General features: G+C 32.2%; 1 protein-coding gene and 1 long non-coding RNA gene across 2 annotated transcripts; one reads left to right on the top strand and one right to left on the bottom strand.

The window, feature by feature from the left end:
• Positions 1-1268: 1268 nt before the first annotated feature.
• On the bottom strand, positions 1269-18223 carry LOC134231425 (uncharacterized). The gene is made up of 4 exons (XR_009984552.1): positions 18125-18223; positions 1987-2111; positions 1830-1895; positions 1269-1480 (listed from the first exon to the last, which is right to left on the bottom strand). It is a non-coding gene; the product is annotated as an uncharacterized LOC134231425 (long non-coding RNA).
• LOC134231424 (uncharacterized) lies at positions 14676-18926 on the top strand. Its single transcript, XM_062713384.1, has 2 exons — positions 14676-14844; positions 18187-18926. Exons 1-2 carry the CDS (start codon positions 14727-14729, stop codon positions 18591-18593), a joined length of 525 nt encoding a protein of 174 aa, XP_062569368.1. The 5' UTR covers positions 14676-14726; the 3' UTR covers positions 18594-18926.
• The last annotated feature ends 4843 nt before the right edge of the window (positions 18927-23769 follow it).

The following is a 23769-nucleotide window of genomic DNA, read 5'->3' as shown; positions in this document are numbered from 1 at the left end:
ACATATTCCAATTGGCAATTGTCAAAAAATAATTTAGGAAAATGCTCTATATTTTTCAAACTCAAAAACACTGCTTTAGTATTCTGTGGATTGAATTTCAATAACCATTTCTTTGACCAGTCATCTAGTATTCTAAGATCGTGGTTAAGATTTTGTTCAATATGATTAATATTATTTGAACATTGTTGTAAAGAATTATCATCAGCAAGTAGTCTACAAACAGATATCATATTTTCAGCCACATCATTTACATACAATAAAAATAATAGGGGACCAAGTACTGAGCCCTGAGGAACTCCAGCTTTTACTTGTCCAACAGAGGAAAAATGATTTCTATACATGACTTGTTGGGTTCTTTTGCTTAAATAACTATCAAACCAATCTAGCACATCACCATTAATTCCATACATTTTTAATTTGTAAATTAAGCCTTTATGCCAGACCCTATCAAATGCCTTTGATAAATCACAAAACACCATACAACAGAATTTACCTTCATCAGCACTTTTTACTATAGAATGGTATGTTTCTAATAGTTGATATACTGTGGAATGACCTGGTAAAAAACCTGCCTGGTATTTATAAAATATATTATGTGAATGCAAGAAATTGTAAACATGCTTCAAAATTATTCTTTCAAAGATTTTGCTTATACAACTCAGCAAAGAAACTGGTCTATAGTTTGAAGTGATGGAAGGGTCATCTTTCTTAAAAAGTGGAAGAACATGTGCTAGTTTCCAGCAGTCTGGAAATGTTTTTAGTGATAGGGATTTGTTGAATAGCATACACAAAGGTTTTGAGATAGTTTCTTTGCAAGATTTTAACATTTTATGGCTGATGCAATCAGGACCAACGGCTTTATTGACAGGAATAATAGAAATTATATCAATGATTTCTTGCTCTTGTATTTCAATGTGTGGAAAATTATCCGTACATCTTGACACTATATTTGGGAGCTCTTGATTACTGTCATCTAACTCTGTAATTGATGTGAAATATTTATTTAATAGTTCTATTTTTTCTATGTCTGAAAATGCAAAACTTTTAGTGCCATTGTTGTCTGTAAACTGAATAGGTGGAATTTCATTTGTTGGTTTAATGTGAAAAGTGTCTTTCAGTAACTTCCAGTATAGTTTTTGATTGTTCAGACTAGCATCCTTAAGATGAGAATCTATGTTGTCATAATAGTTTTTAATAGCATATTTTTTCATATTATTAAACTTATTCCTTTCTTTGCGAAAGTTTTCCTTATCAGATTCTCTCAGATATCTACTTAAATATTTATGAAATGAGACTTCCACAGCAAAGAAAACAGCGTAAATTCCAGCCACCGGTGCTGTAAATATTCCCGTTGTCTCGTTATATCCCTCTCCGTCATTATTCAGAACATTGTTTATCACGATAATTTGATCCACTCTGTTGACAATCTGATTTTCTTTATTCCTCCCTGTCACTAAGAAAGACACTGCTCTAGTATACACTGAAATATGTGAGGATTATCAGATATTTTACTTCATATGATTAATTAAAACAATGTATTATTATCCGATAACTTTAGCAGACTATTGATTTTGTAAACTGAACTATGCTTAATTAAGTCCACAATCTTTAAAAATAATTAAATTTTCTATTTAGCATTACAGTATTTGGAATGCTTGAAAAATTTAAAATCGGCAAAATGTCAAAATTTTAGATTTTTTGTCTAATAAAAAATAATCTAATTTTAAAAAATAATTATTAAAAAATATTCAAATAGCTAGAATTAGTTTATTTTGTTAGAGAAATTAATAGTCAGTATACATGTATTTAACATTTGTACATGTTCTTACGTTGATTTTTCTATCTTAGTCGAAATATTTCGTCTTTTAAATCTGACATAAGCAAGACTGACAAACCTACAAAAAGATAAAAGCAACAGTTTAAAAAAACGTTAATCATTGACAATTATCTATTGCTATATTCATCGTATTCAATATATATACTTACGTTCATTCTTACGTAATCGAGTTATTTCCTTTTCCATTTTCATTATTTTTTCTCCTAATTCACAATTTTCTTTAACAGAATTATAAATTAGTTGACTTTCTGACTGGGGTATACATATCAGAATGCTATTAACATTCAAAAGAAAGACAGCTGGAAAGCCAAATTTTTCAGACATGTCTTCCTTATTTCTTATAAAAATTCTTTGTGTCGTTTATTAAAATATTGGAAATCTCAGTAGAAATGATTACCATAATAAAGCCCTTCACGCAAAAGACTTGTGCTTTACTCAAGTTTGTTTAGTGATAAATTCAAGTACTTCCCTATGATGGTGCTCTTCTGTGCCTCATTTCATCGCAATACAGTACTGTATATATATTTCGTCATTTTTTTAAATACATAGTGAACATTAATTTGCACAAAGAAGATACGTTTAAATATTTAGTATGCCCTCTTCAAAAGTAACTTATAAAATAGTATATGCAGTATTTTGATCAGGTTATTGATATGCTATATGTCCATGAAAAATTGGAAGCTACATACCAAAAACTATTTTTCTTATCCAAATTACTTTATTTCTTACGGTGCAACTGCAATAAACAGTGATTAAGAAATGCTACTTGTTTGAAATGTAAAAATATACTCTAAGAAATTTTTGAGAAACTGAAGTAAAAAAAATCCTACATTTCTAAAATTTTTAAAGTTGCGCAGTTTTAACCAAATTATGTAATTTTGCAAAGTAGATAACTGACTAAGTAAACAAATATTAGTTTTCAATTAAGAGAGAAATCTATCTTAGTAAAAATATTTGAATTTGGAAGATAAAAAGTTTGTGCTATCTATTCTTAGGCACCACAAGTAGATGCACCACTAGTTTATATAGAAGTAATTTAATACTTTGTACCATAAAAGACCCAGAATGAACAAAAGCATTAAAATAAGGAGTGTATCAGTTTGATTATACCCAAATATGACATGACCAAGTGATTAAGGAATGGGCTTCATTACATGACCAATCAAATATGAAGAAAACTAATAGAAATCAAGCTGAAAAGTCAATTGAAATGATATAAATTTATAGCACCTCAAGCAATTGTTTTTATAATGGTGGTGGAAGAATCTCCTGATTAAATGACCCCACCATGCTTTCCTTGTAACGATCTGGAAAATCGAAAATCCGAAGACAACACAGCGTGAAAAATGGATATTTAATTTTTCGCAAGGACTGATTATCGCGAATTTGCTCTTCAACGTCACTTCGCGAGAATAATAATTCGCGAATAGACCGTTGATCAAGCGATTTTACATATAATTCAGCACAATACAAATAAAAGCGAGCAATTTTATTTCGTGGATGATGCTTCGCGAATTATACGATAATTAATTTTACGCGTATAGTTAGGAATCTACGTAACAATTTGTATGAAACCATCGTCATTCGAATTCACGATAAATTTACGTTGAATTGTGTTTGCTCAAATAGATATTTTTTTTTTCGACCACAGAATTTGTAAAATTTCGGTTTGAAAAAAAAACACTGTTGATATCCATTATATTAAATCATCAACATATTTGTACATTGATTGTGCTGTTTTAGAAATTAGTACGTAGAACAGGTGATCATGATGTTATAATATATGTATCGTAATTACATGTACAATGTATGTGTTTCATAAGTACGATCATATAATCATACAATTATAAGATAAAACTTAATACGAAACATATATGTATATATAGAGGTATTGTGAAAAGGAGAATACAACTTTGAAATATAAAAGCCCTAGCGCTATTTTTTTTTTAAGTTATGCTCAAGGTTAAAGATTTTTTTAAAGTTAATTAAGCTTCACGGTCAAAAGGTCAACATATTTATACCAAGAAGGATATGGAGATAACGAATAGTATTCAGTATACAGTATGAAAGGCCTTTTTCACAATGATTACCTCAGTGAATATCATAGCATTGTGCCAGCGCACTTTGAAAAAAAATAAGCACTTTGAAAAAATATTTCAAAGTGCGTTAAAATTGGGACAAAATCAACGCACTTTGATTTTTTTTTTTCAAAGTGCGTTTAATTTGGAACACACTCTACGCACTTTGAAAAATTCTAGACTTGGTTTAGTAATTGAGAGTATCAATTTGTAATTATGATAACTTTTGAAAAACTTTTTTAATTAATATGTACTCATTTAACCTCATTGAGATCAAGGGGAAAAGTAGTAGAAGGTCTCTCATCCCGACTTTTTTCTTGTACATTGTACATAGTCGTCGGTAGCAGATAGAAAGTTGACCCCCCTCCCAAGATAAGCCCCATTTTTTTTATTATGTATATCTTTGCAGAAATTTGTTTGCAACACCCCACCCCCATCCACCCTTCCCTGTACTGATGCTTATGCTACACCCAAATATATGTTTTTACATAACTGGTATGACGTTGAAAACTTTCAATAAATTTCAATTTACATAAAATGCATGCAAACTGGAAAACATTAATTACAGGAAAGAATTTTCAAGGTATGGAAAAATCAAAATCGCTAACTTTCACATCCTGAAGTGAGCTCATCACCGACGAGTTATCAAACAGGTCCAATTATTTATCATACCTAAAACTTGCAAGAATATTGACGATATTAACGCACTTTGAAAAAAAAATTTATTTTTTCAAAGTGCGCTGATTTTGTCTCAAATTTAATGCACTTTGAAAAAGTTTTTCAAAGTGCGTAATTTTTCAAAGTGCGTTGTAAAAAAGCATAAGTATCAACCCCCCCCCCCCCAAAAAAAAAAAAAAAAAAAAAAAACAGGATATGTTTGTGAAACATTGAAGCCCTTGTATGACAGCTTATTGCAAGGGCAGAAGTTTCTCAATTCCAAGTTAAACTCGCAGATCAAGGTCAAAAGGTCAGAATTATTAATATCATAACTTCCAAAGAAAGATATTGTTATAAGAAATAAACCTGTCAAAAATAAAATATACAACTGTTATAATTTTTCAAAAAAGGTCAAACTTTTTTAGTTTTGGGTCACATTTGAGTGAGTGGCGCTATGGATTTTATATTTCACAGGTGTATTCTTTGTGACATGACCTTTTTAGAATACCAGCAATTTGACCTTTTCACCTACTTTGACCTCGTAGTTTGACCCCTTTTACAAAAAATTACCAAACTTTAAACTAGGACATATTTCTTCAAATGTATATTCATTGTTACGAGACCTATCAATGGGTGAAAATATTTTTGACCTTTTGACTTTAAACTCAAGGTTTGACTTGCTCTACAGACATTTGAGGACCTTCTACCCTTGCCAAAAGCTACCATACTGGGACATCAGTTTTTCACAAAAACATCTTGTTTTCCCACAACCAACGTTTGTTTGGGAATATTAGTATAATTTTAGAATTATAATGTATATTGTCGATTGTATCTGACTGTTGCCTATCAATTCAAGAGAGTGACAATAAAAGTTTTGTACTGTATTTGAAATAGGCGTTAAAGCAGCTACTGTGCACATTATTTTTTTTCATTCTGCATACTAAATGTGCATTTTATCTATTTCTTCTTATAATCTGCTTCCTACAATTTATGATACGGGAGGATTGCATAATACTGTTAAGAAAACTCTAGTCATTCTAGTTTTATTCTTTTTTTCCCTCGCTTTCTCGCTTTCAATTAAAGTTCACTTAAAAGGGTCGGTATTAATTTCGGTCTGTCTCTCCGCCCTTTCGTCCGGTCCGTTAGTCTATCTTTCTGTCTGCCTGTAAAAAATTCGTTTATATGCGATATCTTAGAAATCCTCTGAGCTTTTGCAGTGAAATTTTATATAACAATTCCATGTGGCCTGAAAAAGACTTCTATTGATTGTGAGGTCGTTTTATAGCTGACAAGTTTTATATACCATTACACATTATGTCAAAATAACGCGTCGAAAGAACATCAAAGGCTACGACCAATAATGCTTATGTTAAATTTTCTATAGGGAATTAATATTTTATATTTTGGAACAAGTATGCAATTTACTATTTACAGCATCATAAAATATTTACGGACTTATCTTCAGAAAGCGATTTTTTCCATTTCTGAATTTCATAGGAAGGCAATTAGGACAAAGAGTTAGAAAGCCATGATAACATTATGTTGAAGATGACACGATCCCTCCTTTTCGAAATATAGTCCTTCAAAACCTTTACCACTCCCATCATAAGTTCCTTGTATCCACTCATTTTTTGTTGATTCTACATGTACAAGGTACTCTCCTCTTTAATCACTACACCCAGACTAGTACAGTGTACAAGACAAAACTTACAAGAAGAGCGATAACATGAAATTCGATTTTCTTTTAAAATGTACAACTTAAAAAATAAATGTTTTTTCAAGTACCCCCTTTCTTGTTAACAAGGGTCTGTAGTCAAAAGAGAAGCAGAACAGAGTCAATATTTGGTGTTCCAATATAGAATATTCAATTTCTTTACAGATGTCCAGCCATTAATATATGTTGAAAATGAGGGGTCCTGATACTTCACTTCCAACCTTAACACCAACGTTAACACGACACGTTTCTTTTAGACCTTTGTTTTTATACTTTACATTACTTTTTTTCAGAATGCTATACTTAATTTTCCGAAACTGAGAATTCTCTTTATAAATTATTTTTCTTTATAATGATCTACTCGCTGAATTTGTTTTTGTTGTCATTAGCAAAGACTTTTTGTCCTTAAATTTTCATAAAAGGAATTTAAATATGAGAAATTTTAAAGTTGATTTTATAAAATTCTACATGATTTAGACAAAAGTCGAAGACTATTTAAAGATATTCTGAATTTTTGGATGAAGGCTATTAAAAAAGTTCAGGTAGATACAACTTAATAATACAACAAGATAACAAAATCTGCTTTTGTATAATCATGTCTCGGTTTTGATTGAACAACGTGTACCTGCACAAACAATCAATCTAATTAATAAGCACATTGTAAGTATGTTTTTCTATGCCAATGAAATTAAAAATCGAGAAAAGCTGTTACCAGTGTAATGAAGTTCCACTGTTTATACTTCGTATGCGTGTGCCTTTTAACATACACGGTCATTTATCTTTAACGTATGTGTAGCCATATTACTTCCAGTGGTGTATCCTCCATTAGTATTCCCTGCAATTTGCCTTTGCAACAATATTTTTTTTTTTGATTTATATAATTGCAAAACATATACACTTCGCTCCCCCACTCTCATACCTGTTGGAAAAGTCAAATTCACACACATGTTTAAACATATAATAGACATACGTAAGGATAAATACATAAACACCAATATACATATTATATAAATACATGTATAAACTTATGCAATATGCAATGCATATCAATCAGTAATTATATCAAGAGTTACTATTAGACACAATAAAAAGACATTTCCACTTGGACCATCTATTTAAATTAAATGTATTTCCAGACAATTTTTTTTTCGAAAGAATAGTAATAATTAAAATATTTTAAAATATCATTAAAAACAATATTATTATTTTTTCTTGTTGAATTAAATATTTCTTTACTAAAAGGATAATCAAATTATCAGCCTTTGGAAGAATATTATCATTCACAGATATATACACTTGAATAATTATTAAATGGTACTTCCACAGCAAAAAAAGTAATTTCTGATCACTGGTGCTGTAAATGTTCCTGTTTTCTCGTAATATCCACCTCCAACATTATGCAGCTCTTTCTTCGACACAATAGTTTGAATTACTCATTCGATAGTTTGTTTATTCTCATTCCGCGGCGTTACCAAGAGGGACACAGAATTACTGTTCACTGAAAAAATACAACCAATTTATTTAACCTAATATACGAGTAATTAATTAACAAAATATGCATTCTTTTTTTTCTATAACTATATTTAGCTATTGATTTTTATTTCACCTCAGCTGAGTGCACATTTTGGACGGAATTCTAAATTTAACAATAAAAATTCTCTTTATCAATGAATTTTGTTTTTACAATGCTTGAAAGAAATAAAAATCGGCAAAATATCGTAATTATAAATTTTGTTATAAAAATAATTTAATTTGATTTGTATTGTAGCCTCTGATTGGTTGATTTCCAATTATTCCAACGCAAATTATTATGTACAGTCTGGAGTGATACACACACCCTTGACTACCAGAGGAATCATCTGTATCCATGCATTCCCCTCATTTCATGTGCTCGGGATTCATGGAGAATTATAAATTTAATAAATGCATCTTTAACTTCAAACAGTACCTTGCACAAGATGAAAAACATCCTTTAAGCCTGGTTTGATGGTGGCTTATAGGTCCTAAATGGTGGTTTAATGGTTGTCTTTAAGTCACCATTAAGTAACCATTAAGCACCTTTAAGTAACATTTACACCACCATTAAGTTACCATTAAGCCAACTCAAAGTCCTTAATGGGTGCTTAAATGTAACTTAATGGTAGCTTAATGGTGGCTTAAAGGTCCTTAATGGTAGCTTTTAGACCACCATTAAGTCACCATTATGCTACCATTAAGCCACACTTACAGGTGCTTAATGTCCAAACTCCATTAAGCTACCATTAAGCCACCGTTACGCTGTCGATAATACTGTTTTTATGGGTGAAAAATTATTTTTATAGTGAAATTTTATCACAAAATATAAATGTCGAGTTCACACATAGCTTGATTTGGTATAAATAAGGAAAAGGAACGAATTCAAAATTAAAAAATAATTAAATAAAAAAAAGTCGCCAAAAGTAGGGTGCGAACTCATGACCTTCCGATTCTGGGACCATCGCCTTGACCACTAGGCTATTACCGCTCTTATTGATGATGTGAAATATTAAACCTTTATTTTTCACAAATTTTTTTTGGACTTGTAAAAGTTTTTATGTTGTTAAACGTTTCCAAAGTCTTAAATAGATTTATTAATCAAATTTTAAACAGTTTTATTTATGGATCTTCATAAAAGGCTTATATCATATTAATATTTATAAATCGTTGAGTTCGGCATTTAGCATGTTTAGATTGTAATGAATTCTTCGCTCTGTTATCATCATTATTCGAAGACATAAATACATGTAAGCATTAAATCTTGATTGAAATGTAAATTAAATATAGACAAAACACAATTAATCTATCATCGGGAAAGGAAGATGATTTTTTTTTTTAAAATATGCTGCGGATATTAACGCTTTTTGTGTCATGTTAAATCTGATCGGCTGTTCTTTTGAAATTTAAATCGATTTTGAAATAACAATTATTGAAGACCGACTAGATTTTGACAGATACCTACCGCTGCATTATATAAAAAAAATTACTAAGTAATATTCAAATTATTCATGATGTTAATGTCAACCTTTGAAAACTAAACATTTTATACCGGTATCCCCCCCCCCCCTTCAAAAAAAAAAAAAAAAAAAAAAGAGAGATTTTTTTCATGATAACATGACTTTATATTCCTGTAAATTCTGTAGCGAAATGTTGCCTCAAACACATGAAATAAAAATACAAGTATCTTATATATATATATATATATATATAATAAAAAAATCACAACACCGAAATAAACTCAACCGGTTTCATTTCCAATCTTCAGGAGTTTGACAATACAATGCTTAGTTACACAAAATCAACATTCATATTGTGACGTCATAAAGCGCCAATACTTTGTTGCGCTTTAGCAAAGTTCATTATGACGTCATGATAAGTAAGTTATTACGGAAAATTAGATTTTTTTATACAATAGCACAGTTATATTGTGCGGGTAAAAGTATATTTCTTAAATGAAATATAAGTATGCTGCATTTAAAACAGGTTTATGTCTGTTTATAAAATGTTTTTCTTTAGTTTCACGTTCTTTTTCTGTAGTATCCCTTCGGAATTTGTAGAAAGGAAAAACAGTAAAATTGGGGGTTTTATTTTTGGCACAGTTTCTGATGTGTTCGCTAACGGCGGTACACTGGTATCTTGGTTCCCTAATTTGTTGTCGGTGTACGGTCATTCTGTGTCTCAGGGTGTCTCCTGTCTCACCGATATAATTTTCACCACAACCGGCGCAGGTTATTACATAAATAAGGTTCGAACTGGTGCATGACATTGATGTTTTAATGGTAAATTCGCTTCCAGTTTTAAATTGAAATTTGGATCCTTCTGTCAGGTATGGGCAAGTACTGCATCTGGGCTTGTTGCATCTATTGATGATTGCTGGTTCATTGTTGTTAGTAGAAAAGGATGCTTTTGTAAGGATGGATTTGAGAGACGGACTTTGTCGTTTACTCTTAATGATCTGTGAAGTTTCTAATATTTTCTTCATGTCTGGATCGTCCTCTAAAATGGGCAGATTGTTCCTAATAATGCTGAAAATTTCCGGATTTCTTGGGTTATGTGTTGACACGTATGGTATGACATTTTTTGCCTGTTTATTTTTCACTGTAAGTAGATCTTTTCTTTCTTGAGATTTGGCTTTGTTTATTCCGTTTTCAATCAATTGTTTAGGATAGTGCCTTTGAAGGAGTAGTTCTTGTAGTTCTGTGAGACGAGATTCCAAGATTTCTGCATCGGAAATTATTGTACAAAGACGTCTGGCTAAATTGTGTGGGATATTATTCCTGGTGTGTCTAGGGTGACAAGAGTCAAATATTAGGTATTGTTTGGTATCTGTTATTTTGTAGAAAACATCCGTTATTAAACGGTTTTCTTTTTTTATAACCATTACATCGAGAAAGGATAACTTATTACTATCCGATTCCATAGTGAATTTCAAAGTAGGGCTCAGGGTATTGAGAATATTAAAAAATTCCATTAGTTGATCCTCACTTTTATAAAATTTTCAAAGTCCCATATAAATACAGTTTTTCTAAGTAGCGTATCCTATGGATAAAGATAATTTAAAAAACAAATTGATTTTCGGTAGTGAAAAATTAAAATATTTCACAGCGGCTTGCTCCCGATGTGTAATATTATTATAATTGTTTATTTTCTTAAGCAAAAATCAGATACACTAATAATAAAAACAAGGCATTTAATAATTATCTATTTTAAAAAATCATATAGATGTACGGTAATGATAAAACATGCCTTTTTTTATCATTAATGTAAATTTAAAAAAAAATAATTAGACAGCGGGAGCAAGACCAAATTATTCAAGTATAACCTGGTTTAGGTCGGATGACGATTTTTGTTCATAATTCACTCTGTGGAGAGTGGATTATAAGCATAAACTGACCCAAACCAGGTTATATCAAATAATTTGGCCAAGAATTACGGGTAGAGTCATTCCCAAAAAAATGAACTGCAATGTTAAAAAAATATTTATATCCATAAATTTTCCTGAAAATGAGACAAGACATTTTTGGCTTCTCGAAGCTTGTTTTAGCTTTACCTCTTGTTTAACTTATTAAAGCTGAGTTAAACTGAGATTTATTAAAATAACAAATGACCATAACTATAATCTACAATACATAATACAAAAAGTTATATAACAATTTATTGGCTGGACTTAGATCAAGGTCCTTCAATTACGTACATTATTTCTTTTCTTTTTTTTATTAATATTTTAGCAGCAAGCTAGCCCAGTATTATTTTGCTTGTATTACAAAGGCGAACGTGATTATAATATTCCCTGTTTTCACAGTGATGGATCCAGAAGGGGTCCACTGAAAGGCCCATGTACATGTAGTAATATATGTTATTATACTTTCATGTTAAATACTAAAATCTGATTGGTTTAGACGCAGTTCACAATCCGTTCTATTACCCTCAGCCTTAGCAACACACGTGGCAACGGGTAACACAACGGTGATGCCACATGCGTGGAAATTATGCGCGTACGGTTCACTGTAGAATTCTCAAAACGTCAGTTGTGCGTTTGAAAGAACCGGAATAAACTTGACGTCAATAAAAGCTTTCGTCCGATGTAGCTTACTTGAAAACAATAAACGACAGACGAAACATGCTTGCAAGTGCAGAAATAACGAAACTTTAGATGATAAAGGACTCGTAGAGTATCAAATAAACAATAAAGAGGTCAGTAAATCTTTTTCGAAGTAGCGGGGAGTTTGAAAGCTTTATCATAACCGGGTCAACCTCATTCTGGACTCCAGCCTTAATTGATGTTAAATCCTAACCAGCAAAGGTTTAGGAAGGCAGAGTCCCAAATGACATTGGGCCGATCATGCATATGTTTGATATCCACCAGGATCTTATTAAATTCCGCAATGAGAGGTTAACCAACTTCCTTCTGAATCTGACGTCAAGTAAAAGGACTCTCCACCATTTTTCATAAAAAAAAATAAAGGATTTAAGTGTTCGTTTTTTATAATCAGGTTAACCTCCTTCACTGGGACTCGTGAAGGGGTACCGGGATGATTCATGTTATATCTTCATCTTTATTAAATATTTTCCTTCTGAACTCGCATGGCTTGTGGAGGTACCGGCCTGACGCGTCGGTTGACAATGGTTTTCCTTGGGGTGTCAATTTCAACTGTTACCCTCCAAAACAGGCACCATTTATATATAGAAATTCGTTTGTGAAAACAAAATTACATTTACGGGTTCAGAGATTTTAGACTTATTTTCCTTTCTATGTCAAAAAACTTACAGGTACTAAGTCCATCATTTTTAGCTCACCTGAGCCGAAGGCTCAAGTGAGCTTTTCTGATCAAAATTTGTCCGTTGTCTGTCGTTGTCGTTGTAGTCGTTGTTGTCGTTGTCGTCGTCGTAAACTTTTCACATTTTCATCTTCTTCTCAAGAACAACTGGGCCATTTTCAACCAAACTTGCTACAAAGTATCCTTGGGTAAAGGGGATTCAAGTTTGTTCAAATGAAGGGCCACGCCATTTTCCAAGGGGAGATAATCATGAATTTGTTAAAAATTAATGGCATTTTTAAAAAATCTTCTCCAGAACCGCTGGGCCAGGAAAGATGAAACTCATGTGGAATCATCCTCAGGTAGTGTAGATTCAAGTTTGTTCAAACCATGACCCCCGGGGCAAGGGTGGGGCCAAAATGGCCGACCCAAGTTTTACATAGGAATATATAGGAAAATCTTTGAAAATCTTCTTCTCCAGAACCAGTGGGCCAGGAAAGATGAAACTCATGTGGAAGCATCCTCAGGTAGTGTAGATTCAAGTTCGTTCAAATCATGACCCCTGGGGCAAGGGTGGGGCCAAAATGGCCGACCCAAATTTTACATAGGAATATATAGGAAAAATCTTTAAAAATCTTCTCCAGAACCAGTGGGCCAGGAAAGATGAAACTCATGTGGAATCATCCTCAGGTAGTGTAGATTCAAGTTTGTTCAAATCATGACTTTACCTTCTCCAGAACCAGTGGCAAGGGTGGGGTAGTGTAGATTCAAGTTTGTTTAAATCATGACCCCCGGGGCAATGGCTGGCTGACCCAAGTTTTACATAGGAATATATAGGAAAAATCTTTAAAAATCTTCTTCTCCAGAACCAGTGGGCCAGGAAAAATGAAACTCATGTGGAATCATCCTCAGGTAGTGTAGATTCAAGTTTGTTTAAATCATGACCCCCGGGGCAAGGGTGGGGCCAAAATGGCTGACCCAAGTTTTACATAGGAATATATAGGAAAAATCTTTAAAAATCTTCTTCTCCAGAACCAGTGGGCCAGGAAAGATGAAACTCATGTGGAAGCATCCTCAGGTAGTGTAGATTCAAGTTTGTTCAAATCATGACCCCCGGGGCAAGGGTGGGGCCAAAATGGCTGACCCAAGTTTTACATAGGAATATATAGGAAAAATCTTTAAAAATCTTCTTCTCCACAACCAGTGGGCCAGGAAAGATGAAACTCATGTGGAATCATCCTCAGGTAGTGTAGATTCAAGTTTGTTCAAATCATGACCCCCGGGGCAAGGGTGAGGCCAAAATGGCCGACCCAAGTTTTACATAGGAATATATAGGAAATATCTTTAAAAATCCTCCTCAATTACCACTGGGCCAGGAAAGATGAAACTCATGTGGAATCATCCTCAGGTAGTGTAGATTCAAGTTTGTTCAAATCATGACCCCCGACCCTGGGGATAGGGTGGGGCCAAAATGGCCGACCCAAGTTTTGCATAAGGATATATAGGGAAACCTTTTAAAATCTTCTTTTCAAGTACTTCAAAGCTATGATTAGTGATATTTATATGGAATCATAGGTAGTGTAGATTCTAGTTTGTTCAAATGATGAACGCCTGGAAGGGGGGGGTGGTAAATTCAAGCCCGATGTGCTCAGGTGAGCGCTGTGGTCCCTGGGCCTCTTGTTTCACAGTCTGGTGACTCTCAAACTTTTAAAGCGATACTACATCCCTTTATCTAATTACCTTTCTGAAAGCGTACGTTATAACAACTCGATTCCTCTTCAATTCTCCTTCTGAAAAAAAAATTGTAGATCCGAGTCTGTTTCATTTAAGTATTTACAAGCTAGTAATCTAGTAATCATGTAAAGCAGTATTAAGATTTGTATTTAGAATAACAGTAGTATCCTATAATAAAAAATATATGTGTATAACGAAAATAGTGTACAGTTTTAGCATGAAAACAGGCAATTGAAAGGGGTGAAATTGGAGATCGAGTAAAATTTAAGTGATTCATCTTGAAAAAAAAAATTCAGTCAATATAATTCACATATACTTTTTTTTAAACCTAATTAAAAATGGCACAAGGAAGAAGACACTTAAGGTTGTGAAAAATCATGTATAGAATATTCTATCGCTGTTGTCTGTGTCATTTATGTATCATTTTAATTTGTATGTGTATTATTTATTCAAAAAGTCAGTTGATATTCGATTCCAATGAAAATTGTTATGATTTTGAAACACGATTGATGAATTTGGAAAATGATTTGCGCAGGTTAAAAGAAAAGCAACGTAAGTACAATGGATATGATTTTATTATTTTGTTCTTAATCTGATTTTGTTTTCGAAATACGTTTTTAAAAGTGGGGTTTTTATCACTTTAATTGATAAACATACACAAACAGTCCCAAAAGTATATCCAATGAAGTCCCAATTGTGAATACCGATTCAATCTATAGAAAATTAAATGTTGATCAAAACAAAAATATATCAATGACTGGAGAAAATAATTTTACCAAAGAAAATTCTCGACCGATCTAATAAATATTAGACCTTTGATCCGCTCCAGTTATATTGCTTCACACTTTGTGTTGCTATCTACCTGGAGCATCAAAATTCTAAATTTTTAATTTTGATAAAATTTCTTCACTTTATTTCAATACCCTGTAACATTTTCACATATACGACATCTCTATTAAACGACCAACAGGCACGAATCTAGAAATTTTTCAAAGGGGGGTTGAAGGATTTTTTAAAGGGGTGATTGATGTAGAAAAAAGTTATTATAACGTACGTGTTACATGCATATACATATAGTTAAATAACTCAGTAGGATACAGGTTTGCGTATATGGTTTTTAAAAATGGGAGGTTGATCTACCTTGGTAAAAATACCGGTATTTGTATAAATTAATACCGAATTAAGATGAAATCTTATATCTGGTACATGTAGTTGTATATAATATATTACAACAGATAATCAGTCAACCAGTTTTTATCACGTGAAATTTATTGTTTGTGAAACTAACAGGCACTTTTTTCTTATATAAAATGTGTTTGTGAAACACTGATGCCCCCGTACGGCAACACAGCGAAGATTAAACCTTTCTTAAATGCAAATTTAATATATTGGTACTCAAAGTAGAGCATTCTCACCTATATTACAATTGTGAAATATAAATGGAGGTCAAGGTTTAAGTTTTTTCATGAGTACGGAATTCTCCAAGGTGGAAAGGTCAAGTAATTGGTATCCAATGAATGGTCTTGCCACAAAGAATGCATGTGTGAAGCCCTAGCCCTAACCCTTCAAAAGTTATTGTCAAGGTTAACAATTTTTAAAAAGTAGGTCAAACTCCAAGGTCAAATGGTCAATTGAAAGGTCTTGTCACAAGAATTACATATGAAAAGTATGAATCACTATTCCTTCAAAAGATGTGGTCAATGTTTGTTTTTTGAATATGTCCGATTCCAAGGTCAAAGGATCAAAAATCTTGGTATCCGATGAAGGGTCTTTTAACAAGGATTACACATGTGAAGTATGAGAGCACTAGCCCTTAGAGTTTAAAAGTAACGTCCAAAGTTAATGTTTTTTTATAATTTCGGAAATCTCCAAGATCAAGGTGAGAAAAGGTCAAGGTAATTGGTATTCATTGAAAGGTTTGCCACAAAAATACATATTTGAAGTAAGGAACCCCTAGCCCTAACCCTTCAAAAGTTATTGCCAAGGTTAAAAATTTTAAAAAGTAGGTCAATCTACAGAATCAGGATCAAAGTTCTTGATATCAGAAAAAATGGCTTGACACAAGAATTAAATATGTATAGTATGAAATCAGTTGCCCTAACTCTTTAAAAGTTATGGTCAAGGTTTGTATTTTAAAAGTTGGTCAAACTCCATGGTCTAGGTTAAATGGTCAAAGTTATTGATATTCAATTAAGGGTCTTTTCACAAACATAACATATGTGAAGAATGAAAGCACTAGCCCTTACCTTTCAGAAGTTATAGCCAAGGTCAATTTTTTTCATACCTACGGAAATCTTCAAGGTCAAGGTCAAAAGATCAATTTTGTTGATATCCAATGAAAGGTCTCTCAATTAAAAATATATATATGGAGTATAAAAGTCCTGATATTTACTGTTCAAAAGATATGACCAAAGTAAAAATTTGGAATGTGGAATGTGTAAAAGTGGGTCAAACTCCAAGGTCAATGTCAATGGGTCAAATTGGAAAGGTCTTATTACAAGGAGTACAAATGTAAAAAACGAAAGTCATAGCCCCAATTAATAAAACGTTATGGGCAAGGTTTTGCGGACAAACAGACAAACAAACGGGTAGACAGACACACAGACGGACAGGACAAAACTATATATCCTTGAAACATCGTTTGCAGGGCATAAAATTAATCCCATTCCTAGTATGGCGTAAATTTATAACATAAGAAAAATAAATAATATCAAGCGCCCCCTTTTGTGAAATGTGACGAAAACAAACAGTTATTATGTTCAAAAGTCCACGAGAACAATACAAATTGTATATATATATTTGCATATCCACTTCTCTCTCCCACTATGAACCTGCAGGCTTCCACTGCGTTCATAGCACTATAGACGCAATTGCTTCCCCTATGAATGCAATTGCTCTATTACACTCGTGTAGAACAATTTCTACTAAACTTGGAATCCGCGTTGAGAAGTATATATATGAAATGTTTCATAAGAGGAATAAAAATAAGTTTTTAATAATATTCTTCGAGAAAAAGGAAATTCGGAATATTTAAAATTGCTGATTCATATCTTTAAAAATTTAATTTTGGTCAATGAATTTAATTGTATAATAAAACTTTTTAAAATTTTAGAGAACTGCCATATTTTTATTTTTTCTTTTCATGCATGTTTGTACAAAGAACGATAACTCTACACACTTGGGTAATAACATTCAGAAAGAGAAATTCTTTAACTAGGCCTAGTATATCTATTTCAAGAATGATTTCAGCTATTAAAATAAATAGAAAAACTAAAAAAAAAATTAATAGAAAAGCATTCTGGAGTAATAATCATTATAAAAGCATTCTCATTTTTCACCATAGTGTTAAATTATTGGTTTTTGTCAGAGGGTTTTAAAAACGTTGATCGATGACGTCACAACGGCATCAAAACAAAAATGTGATGACAGCGATGTTTGTATGATCCAGATAACTGTGTTTGAGAGGGAAGTACTTTATAAATTGTTTGTGATTTATTAGAGAAAAGGAGCATTAATCAGGTTTACTGATTTTAAAGCCGTATGTTTTTCTTTACTGAAGACAAGAAGCTGCGTCCTTATGTAAGTCAGGATTTCCTCTGATACTCTTGAAAAAAAAATCAAAGAATGCAAATATAAGTAATAAACAACGATTATTCAGTGAACATGGCATTATGAATAGCAATAGCTCTGCTGGCATATGCCAGCAGAGCAATTGCTATTCATAACGCCATGTTCACTGAATAACGTTGTTTATTTCTTAAATATATGCATCGCCCAAATAGTGTAACAGAAATAAACAAATGTGAATATTTTTTCAGATCTATATACTTACCCGTGCGGTAAGCTTATATATGTTATGTTTGTTTGTACATATGATTTCATGTATCCTTTCAGAAGAAAGACAAAGTGTGGCCTTTACAGTGACTGATTCGGGGAATAAATATGAAACGATAACCGGGGAAAATCAGCCAATTATTCTAAAAAACGTACGTCTTAATATTGGAGCTGGGTATAATTCTACAACAGGCAGTTTCACAGCACCGGTGGAAGGAAATTACGCATTTTTTATTTCTGTCCAAGTATTCAGAGGAGATGTGCTTCATGTCGTCATGACTGTGAATGATAAATTCGCACTAGAGGCAATAGCAGGGGTACGACATGACCCTGATGATACTATTAGATACTACACTGGTGGCAACATAGCCATCATTTCACTGAAAAAGAATGATGTTGTGCGCATCAAGTCACAACAAAATTATATTTTTTCAAAAAAAAATAATACTTCGATATTCTGGAAATAACTTTTCCGGATTTTTGATCCCATTTTAATTAAATCTAACATGTATCATGACGTAAACGTATCTGAATCAGACTTGGGAATTCTAACAACTTTTGTTTCATGTTTGTATAAATAAAGCTTTTGCCGTACTTATCATTTTTATGCATTTTATCGGAAAAACAGTTTCCCTTCCATAACTTAACTATAACCCTTCAAACAGATGCTAAACACAAATGCATACCTGCTTATGACTTTAATTATAATATTTGTCGTTTCAGAAGAGATGGGGATCATTGTATAACCTTTAATAAATGTCAAATTTTGTGTAAACAGCTTTAGATTTAATAAACAAAGGAAAAAATAAGTAATAAAATCAAGGCTGAAACCTTTTTGTCAATTTTACCTTTTCTCGTTTTATTTCATGTACATGTATTCATCATTTGTTTATCTTATAATCTTCCATTCCTTTAATCTTTTATTTATTTGTTTTATCCTCAATAAATAATATACATATTCATATGCAGTTTTTCTTATGAACATAAAAGAAAAGAGTATTTAATTATAAAGGGATTTCACATTTTATTTAATTGGATGTCACTTTTGTTGAAATTGTTTGGTATTTCCTTTTTCTTCGACAAATACCAGGGGATAGAAAGAAACAACTCCCTAATAAAAAACATATCCAATCACTAATATGCGAATGAAAAGAGTTAAGATAACACAAAGTGTCGATTTAAGAAAAACTATAAAAAAGAACTGTACAAATCTGTAATAAGATCCAAAAATCAGACTACTGGTAACTCTATTAGATATTGGGGTACTATATAACAACTTCCGTAAAAACATCTTAAGAGGCACGTATTTTATAACGCTTTTTATATATAAACTTGTACTTCCGTGAAAATATAATGCTTCCTTTTCCCAAATAATGGACAAAGTACCATTTGTCCAAAATACACTGAAGCGCATTGAAGTGGTAAATTTTCCGCTTGAATGGGACATTTATGTCTCTATTTAGAACATTGATTGTCGTGTAAGGCACGCCCATTTCTTGAAAAATGACAAAACAATCAAATAGTTCACTTAACTACCTGTAGAATAAGTGTTCTACAATAAAGCGCATTAAAGTGGTAAAATATTTCGTTTGAATGGAAAGTTAAATTTGGGTGTTTTTTATCGAATGTCAGTTGTTACATAATTACACATATCTTTAGATACGAGAAAGAATAATTGTCGTAATACACCCCACTCATTGCGACTAGCACCATAAGTTACACTGAAATGCAGATTTTAAAACTTAGAAGAGAGAGTAAAGAGCCCCCGCTTCTCTAAAACACGTATTGCAACAAATTTGTACATAATTTGGAATTAATCATGTATATTGGAGTTTTCATAACACATGTATCGGACGAATCCGTGCTTATTCGTTGTTTATGTATAATGTCAATTTAATTAGCCATTATATTTATGGAATACATGTTCTACTGGTATTCGAATGAATCATTTAACCGATTTTTCCTTATTATAGAAATGGGTGTGTCATGATATGACAATAAACGTTCTGAAGATAGCTCTAAATAGTCCATTCAAACTAAAATTTTACCACTTCAATGCACTTCATTGTATAAATAAAGTGGCCAATCAAAATAATCTACATGCATGTAAATACCGATTTCGACCAGTACATTTGTTGTGGTTATCCGAATAAACGAAAAAATAATAATTATGCTCGTTGCAATACGTGTTTTACAAAAGCGGGGTCTCTAATTCTCTCCTCTACCTTTCAAAATTCTCCGTTTTCGTGTAACTCATGTTACTAGTCGCAGAAAGTGGGATATCCTAAAGCATTAAACCGAATATTTCCTTTTCGTCTCGAAAGAGATAGGAGTGTCGTTATGTAGCCATTGACGTTTGATACGAAACACCAAAACTTTCCATGCAAATAACAAATTTACCACTTCCATGTGCTTCATTGCAACGCTACTCATATTGTGTTTTGTCAATTTATAAAAAGAGGACACCATTCAATACGAAGTTCATGGTTCAAAATTTTAAATTGGTATTTATATCTTTGCTTCTTACTCTGATTTAAATAACTTTCTTTATGATAAAATTAAGGTAAATTTATAGTTTGGGGAGTTGATTTTGAGTATTTTGCAATTGAATTTACGCGAAGTATTAAAATTGTGAATAAAGAAATGACGTTTTACAAGTTATCAATACTTTTTAAAAAAATCAAAGAAAAACTTTAGGCCCCTCTGTCTCCTTTATTTAAGGGACCAGTCCCTGATTCTTTGTGTCCTTTAATTAAAAGATCGTGATACACTGCACAGTTTTTGTTCTTCATGTTTGAACAATATATCTACATTTAAATGATATTGTTGAAAAAGTGTTATAATCTCTAAAATTTCCGATCTTTTTCGGACCATATGGCGACCGCCGACATGCGGCGTTTCAGGGGAAATTGAAAGGCAAAGGGCATATCTACAGACATAGGTCTATAATTACTGAAAATTTCATGTTTGCGTTTGGAGCTAATAATGATCAAATCTGGGGACAACCCGACCTTCTAAAATCATTAAATCAACAATATATTCGGACCGGGAGGGCGTCATCAAAACGGATAAATTAAAAAAGTTCAGTTGGTGCTACATAAATCGTAAAATTTTTATGGAAATACAACTAGCCATATTTGAGTAATTGGTGCACAATCCACTGAAGGCAGAAGACCTTAAAAATCGGAGAATGAAGCGTTCAAATCACAAATGAAATACATAGGTCACAATTGAATGAAATATCAAAGCATCACATTTCTTATTTTGGGACAAAAAAAAAGAAGTAAACAAAAAACATCATTGTGAAGTCATTTCATGTTGGTTTTTGTTGTTTCGATTTTTTAATTTTTTTTTTTATTTTGGTGGCATGAATTTAGACATACCGACAAATTGATATCTTTTACAAATTGTGATTGAATTTAAATACAATAACTACTTTTTTTCTACTACTACAGCAACCAGAAAACAAATCATAACACACCAATATTTTCCCTCTAACTACCAAGAATCGACCACAGGAAAAATATTTTAACGTTTTACCTCAATTGCCCACATTATTTTTCGAATTATCTCAAAAGTGTTAATCCGATTGTAAACATAATTTTGTACAATTTTGTTTTTTTTTTAAATCATTTTTTTCATATTTACGTATTGGTAAAAAAAAATCAGGTTAATACGGAATTCTTAAAAATTAACCAATTTACATCTTATTGTATCTTGGAATTGTATTTAAAACTGTGCTTTTATTATTTAATATAACATACTTTTTGGCCGAGCTAGCAAAATAGATGCCAGTCTTGTAAACTCGATTCCTTTAAAAAATAAAAAAAATCTATGGGATTTAGAATTGACTCAAATAAAAGGATGATATTTATTTCTTATTCAAGCCAAGAGAATAGATTTGTATTCGTGATGATCCAAACAAATGAAATTGTATTTCTTTTAAGAAATTATACATGATATTTGTCTAAGGGATTTGTGTGGAGTTTCTGCCCATCAGGATTTTTAAACACAATTTCACATGTTGTGTTAAAAAGAGCTAGGTTCACTTTATGCATAACATGGCACTGTACTTGTATCAAATTATTCACTATCACCCTTTTCCCATTTCATATATCCAAATGAAGAAGACACTTGGCACTTTCATTTCCTATAATAAAATTTCTTTTTGAGATTTCAGATATCGGAAAACAGGCTTTGAGAAATAGCAATGTTCTTGAAATTTGCAGAAAACATGCGTATTTGACTACTTTCAGCAAAGAAATAAAATATGAGCACAGACCACGATCCAAAACATAAAACATGGTTTTTTTTCATCTTCAGAAACTGATCTTTCATTTTGTTTTAGAATATTTTTTGATCAGAGGTTGTGTTCTATACGAAAAATTAAACAAAAAAGATACTTCAACTGTGAAGTTACAAAGGCCATTCACAAAGAAATTTACAGGATATGAGGAAAATGACACATTTGCATTGACTAGAAGGAAAATTACGTCACGATTAATAGAAACGTGGTCACCAACACTCCAAGTGATAAATACTGGTTTTGCAACCAAAACTGAGTAGTTTTGGTTTTTCAAAAATTCTTAGTGCCAAATTAGCCCAAAGTGTCTCTTGCTCTTTAGAGCACCGTTCAAAAATAGGAAATCGCTTTTATCTAAGTATTTATACACCCCCGGTATCTTTTTCTTGTGACACTCTCTCTTGCTTTTTATTACCCCTTACAAAGGAGTTGTATAGGATATACAAATGTGTTTGTGTGCGTCTGTGTGTCTGATAGTTAGTCTTGTGCGAAACGAAAGTGAAGTGATGTGGATAAGGATCGTTGTCGAATGCTTTCATGAGTTATAGATATGTTTTTTACAAGGGGATGCTCATTTGCTTTTAGGGGAACTTTTTTGTACAATATATACAGAAGAACCAGTAACAAATCTAAGTAATTGTTTCTCAAATCGTTAATAATATCCCTACTACAATTCAAATGATGACATGTATTTATCGTCCCTCTGCATACATTAGATGGTTTAAAAAGAAATACTTTGAGAATTAGCATGGATGTGAGGTAGGTGACCATTCAGATGTACTTAAGCATAACTATATTAAGCTTGTGACTCGTCTGAAGTCCATACCTTTTTTCTGCTACCATTACAGTATATACATCATTTCTAAAAGGGAATACACATAGTTTAAATTCAGTGCTTTCTACCATCTTAGTACTTGTAGTTAATACTTCTACCAGAAGACTGTTGTATAATATCAATATATTGAGAAGTGAATGATGACGATTGAGATAGAAACAATATCATCATAATTAATTGAGAAGTTTTGATCTTCCCGACTGCAGTAACCGTGGATAATAATTTTAGATTGATCGATTGATCGATTGGTTATGGTTATGTTGCTTTCGTCTTGCTCTAAAAGGTTTCACTCATTTAGAGATATTACCATCGGCTTATACGATCTCATCAGAAGGATTCGCAACTTTTAACTTCAAAGTGCTGAGAGGTTGGCGAATGAACATTTGCTACATGTAGATATCAGTCAAGACCGAGTTCTGAACGCCTGACCTTCACAAAGTGACCGCTCTACCGAGGCAGTCAGCAAAGTTGGACAAACAACTTACCGACCAGAAGAGTCGAGTAT

The sequence above is a fragment of the Saccostrea cucullata genome, unplaced genomic scaffold (assembly GCF_032062105.1).
Source record: "Saccostrea cucullata isolate Sc308-1 unplaced genomic scaffold, CSIRO_AGI_Scuc_v1 ctg595, whole genome shotgun sequence".
Lineage (NCBI taxonomy): Eukaryota > Metazoa > Mollusca > Bivalvia > Ostreida > Ostreidae > Saccostrea > Saccostrea cuccullata.
The sequence above is the reverse complement of the archived record's forward strand: the minus strand, read 5'-3'. Positions and strand labels throughout refer to the sequence as shown.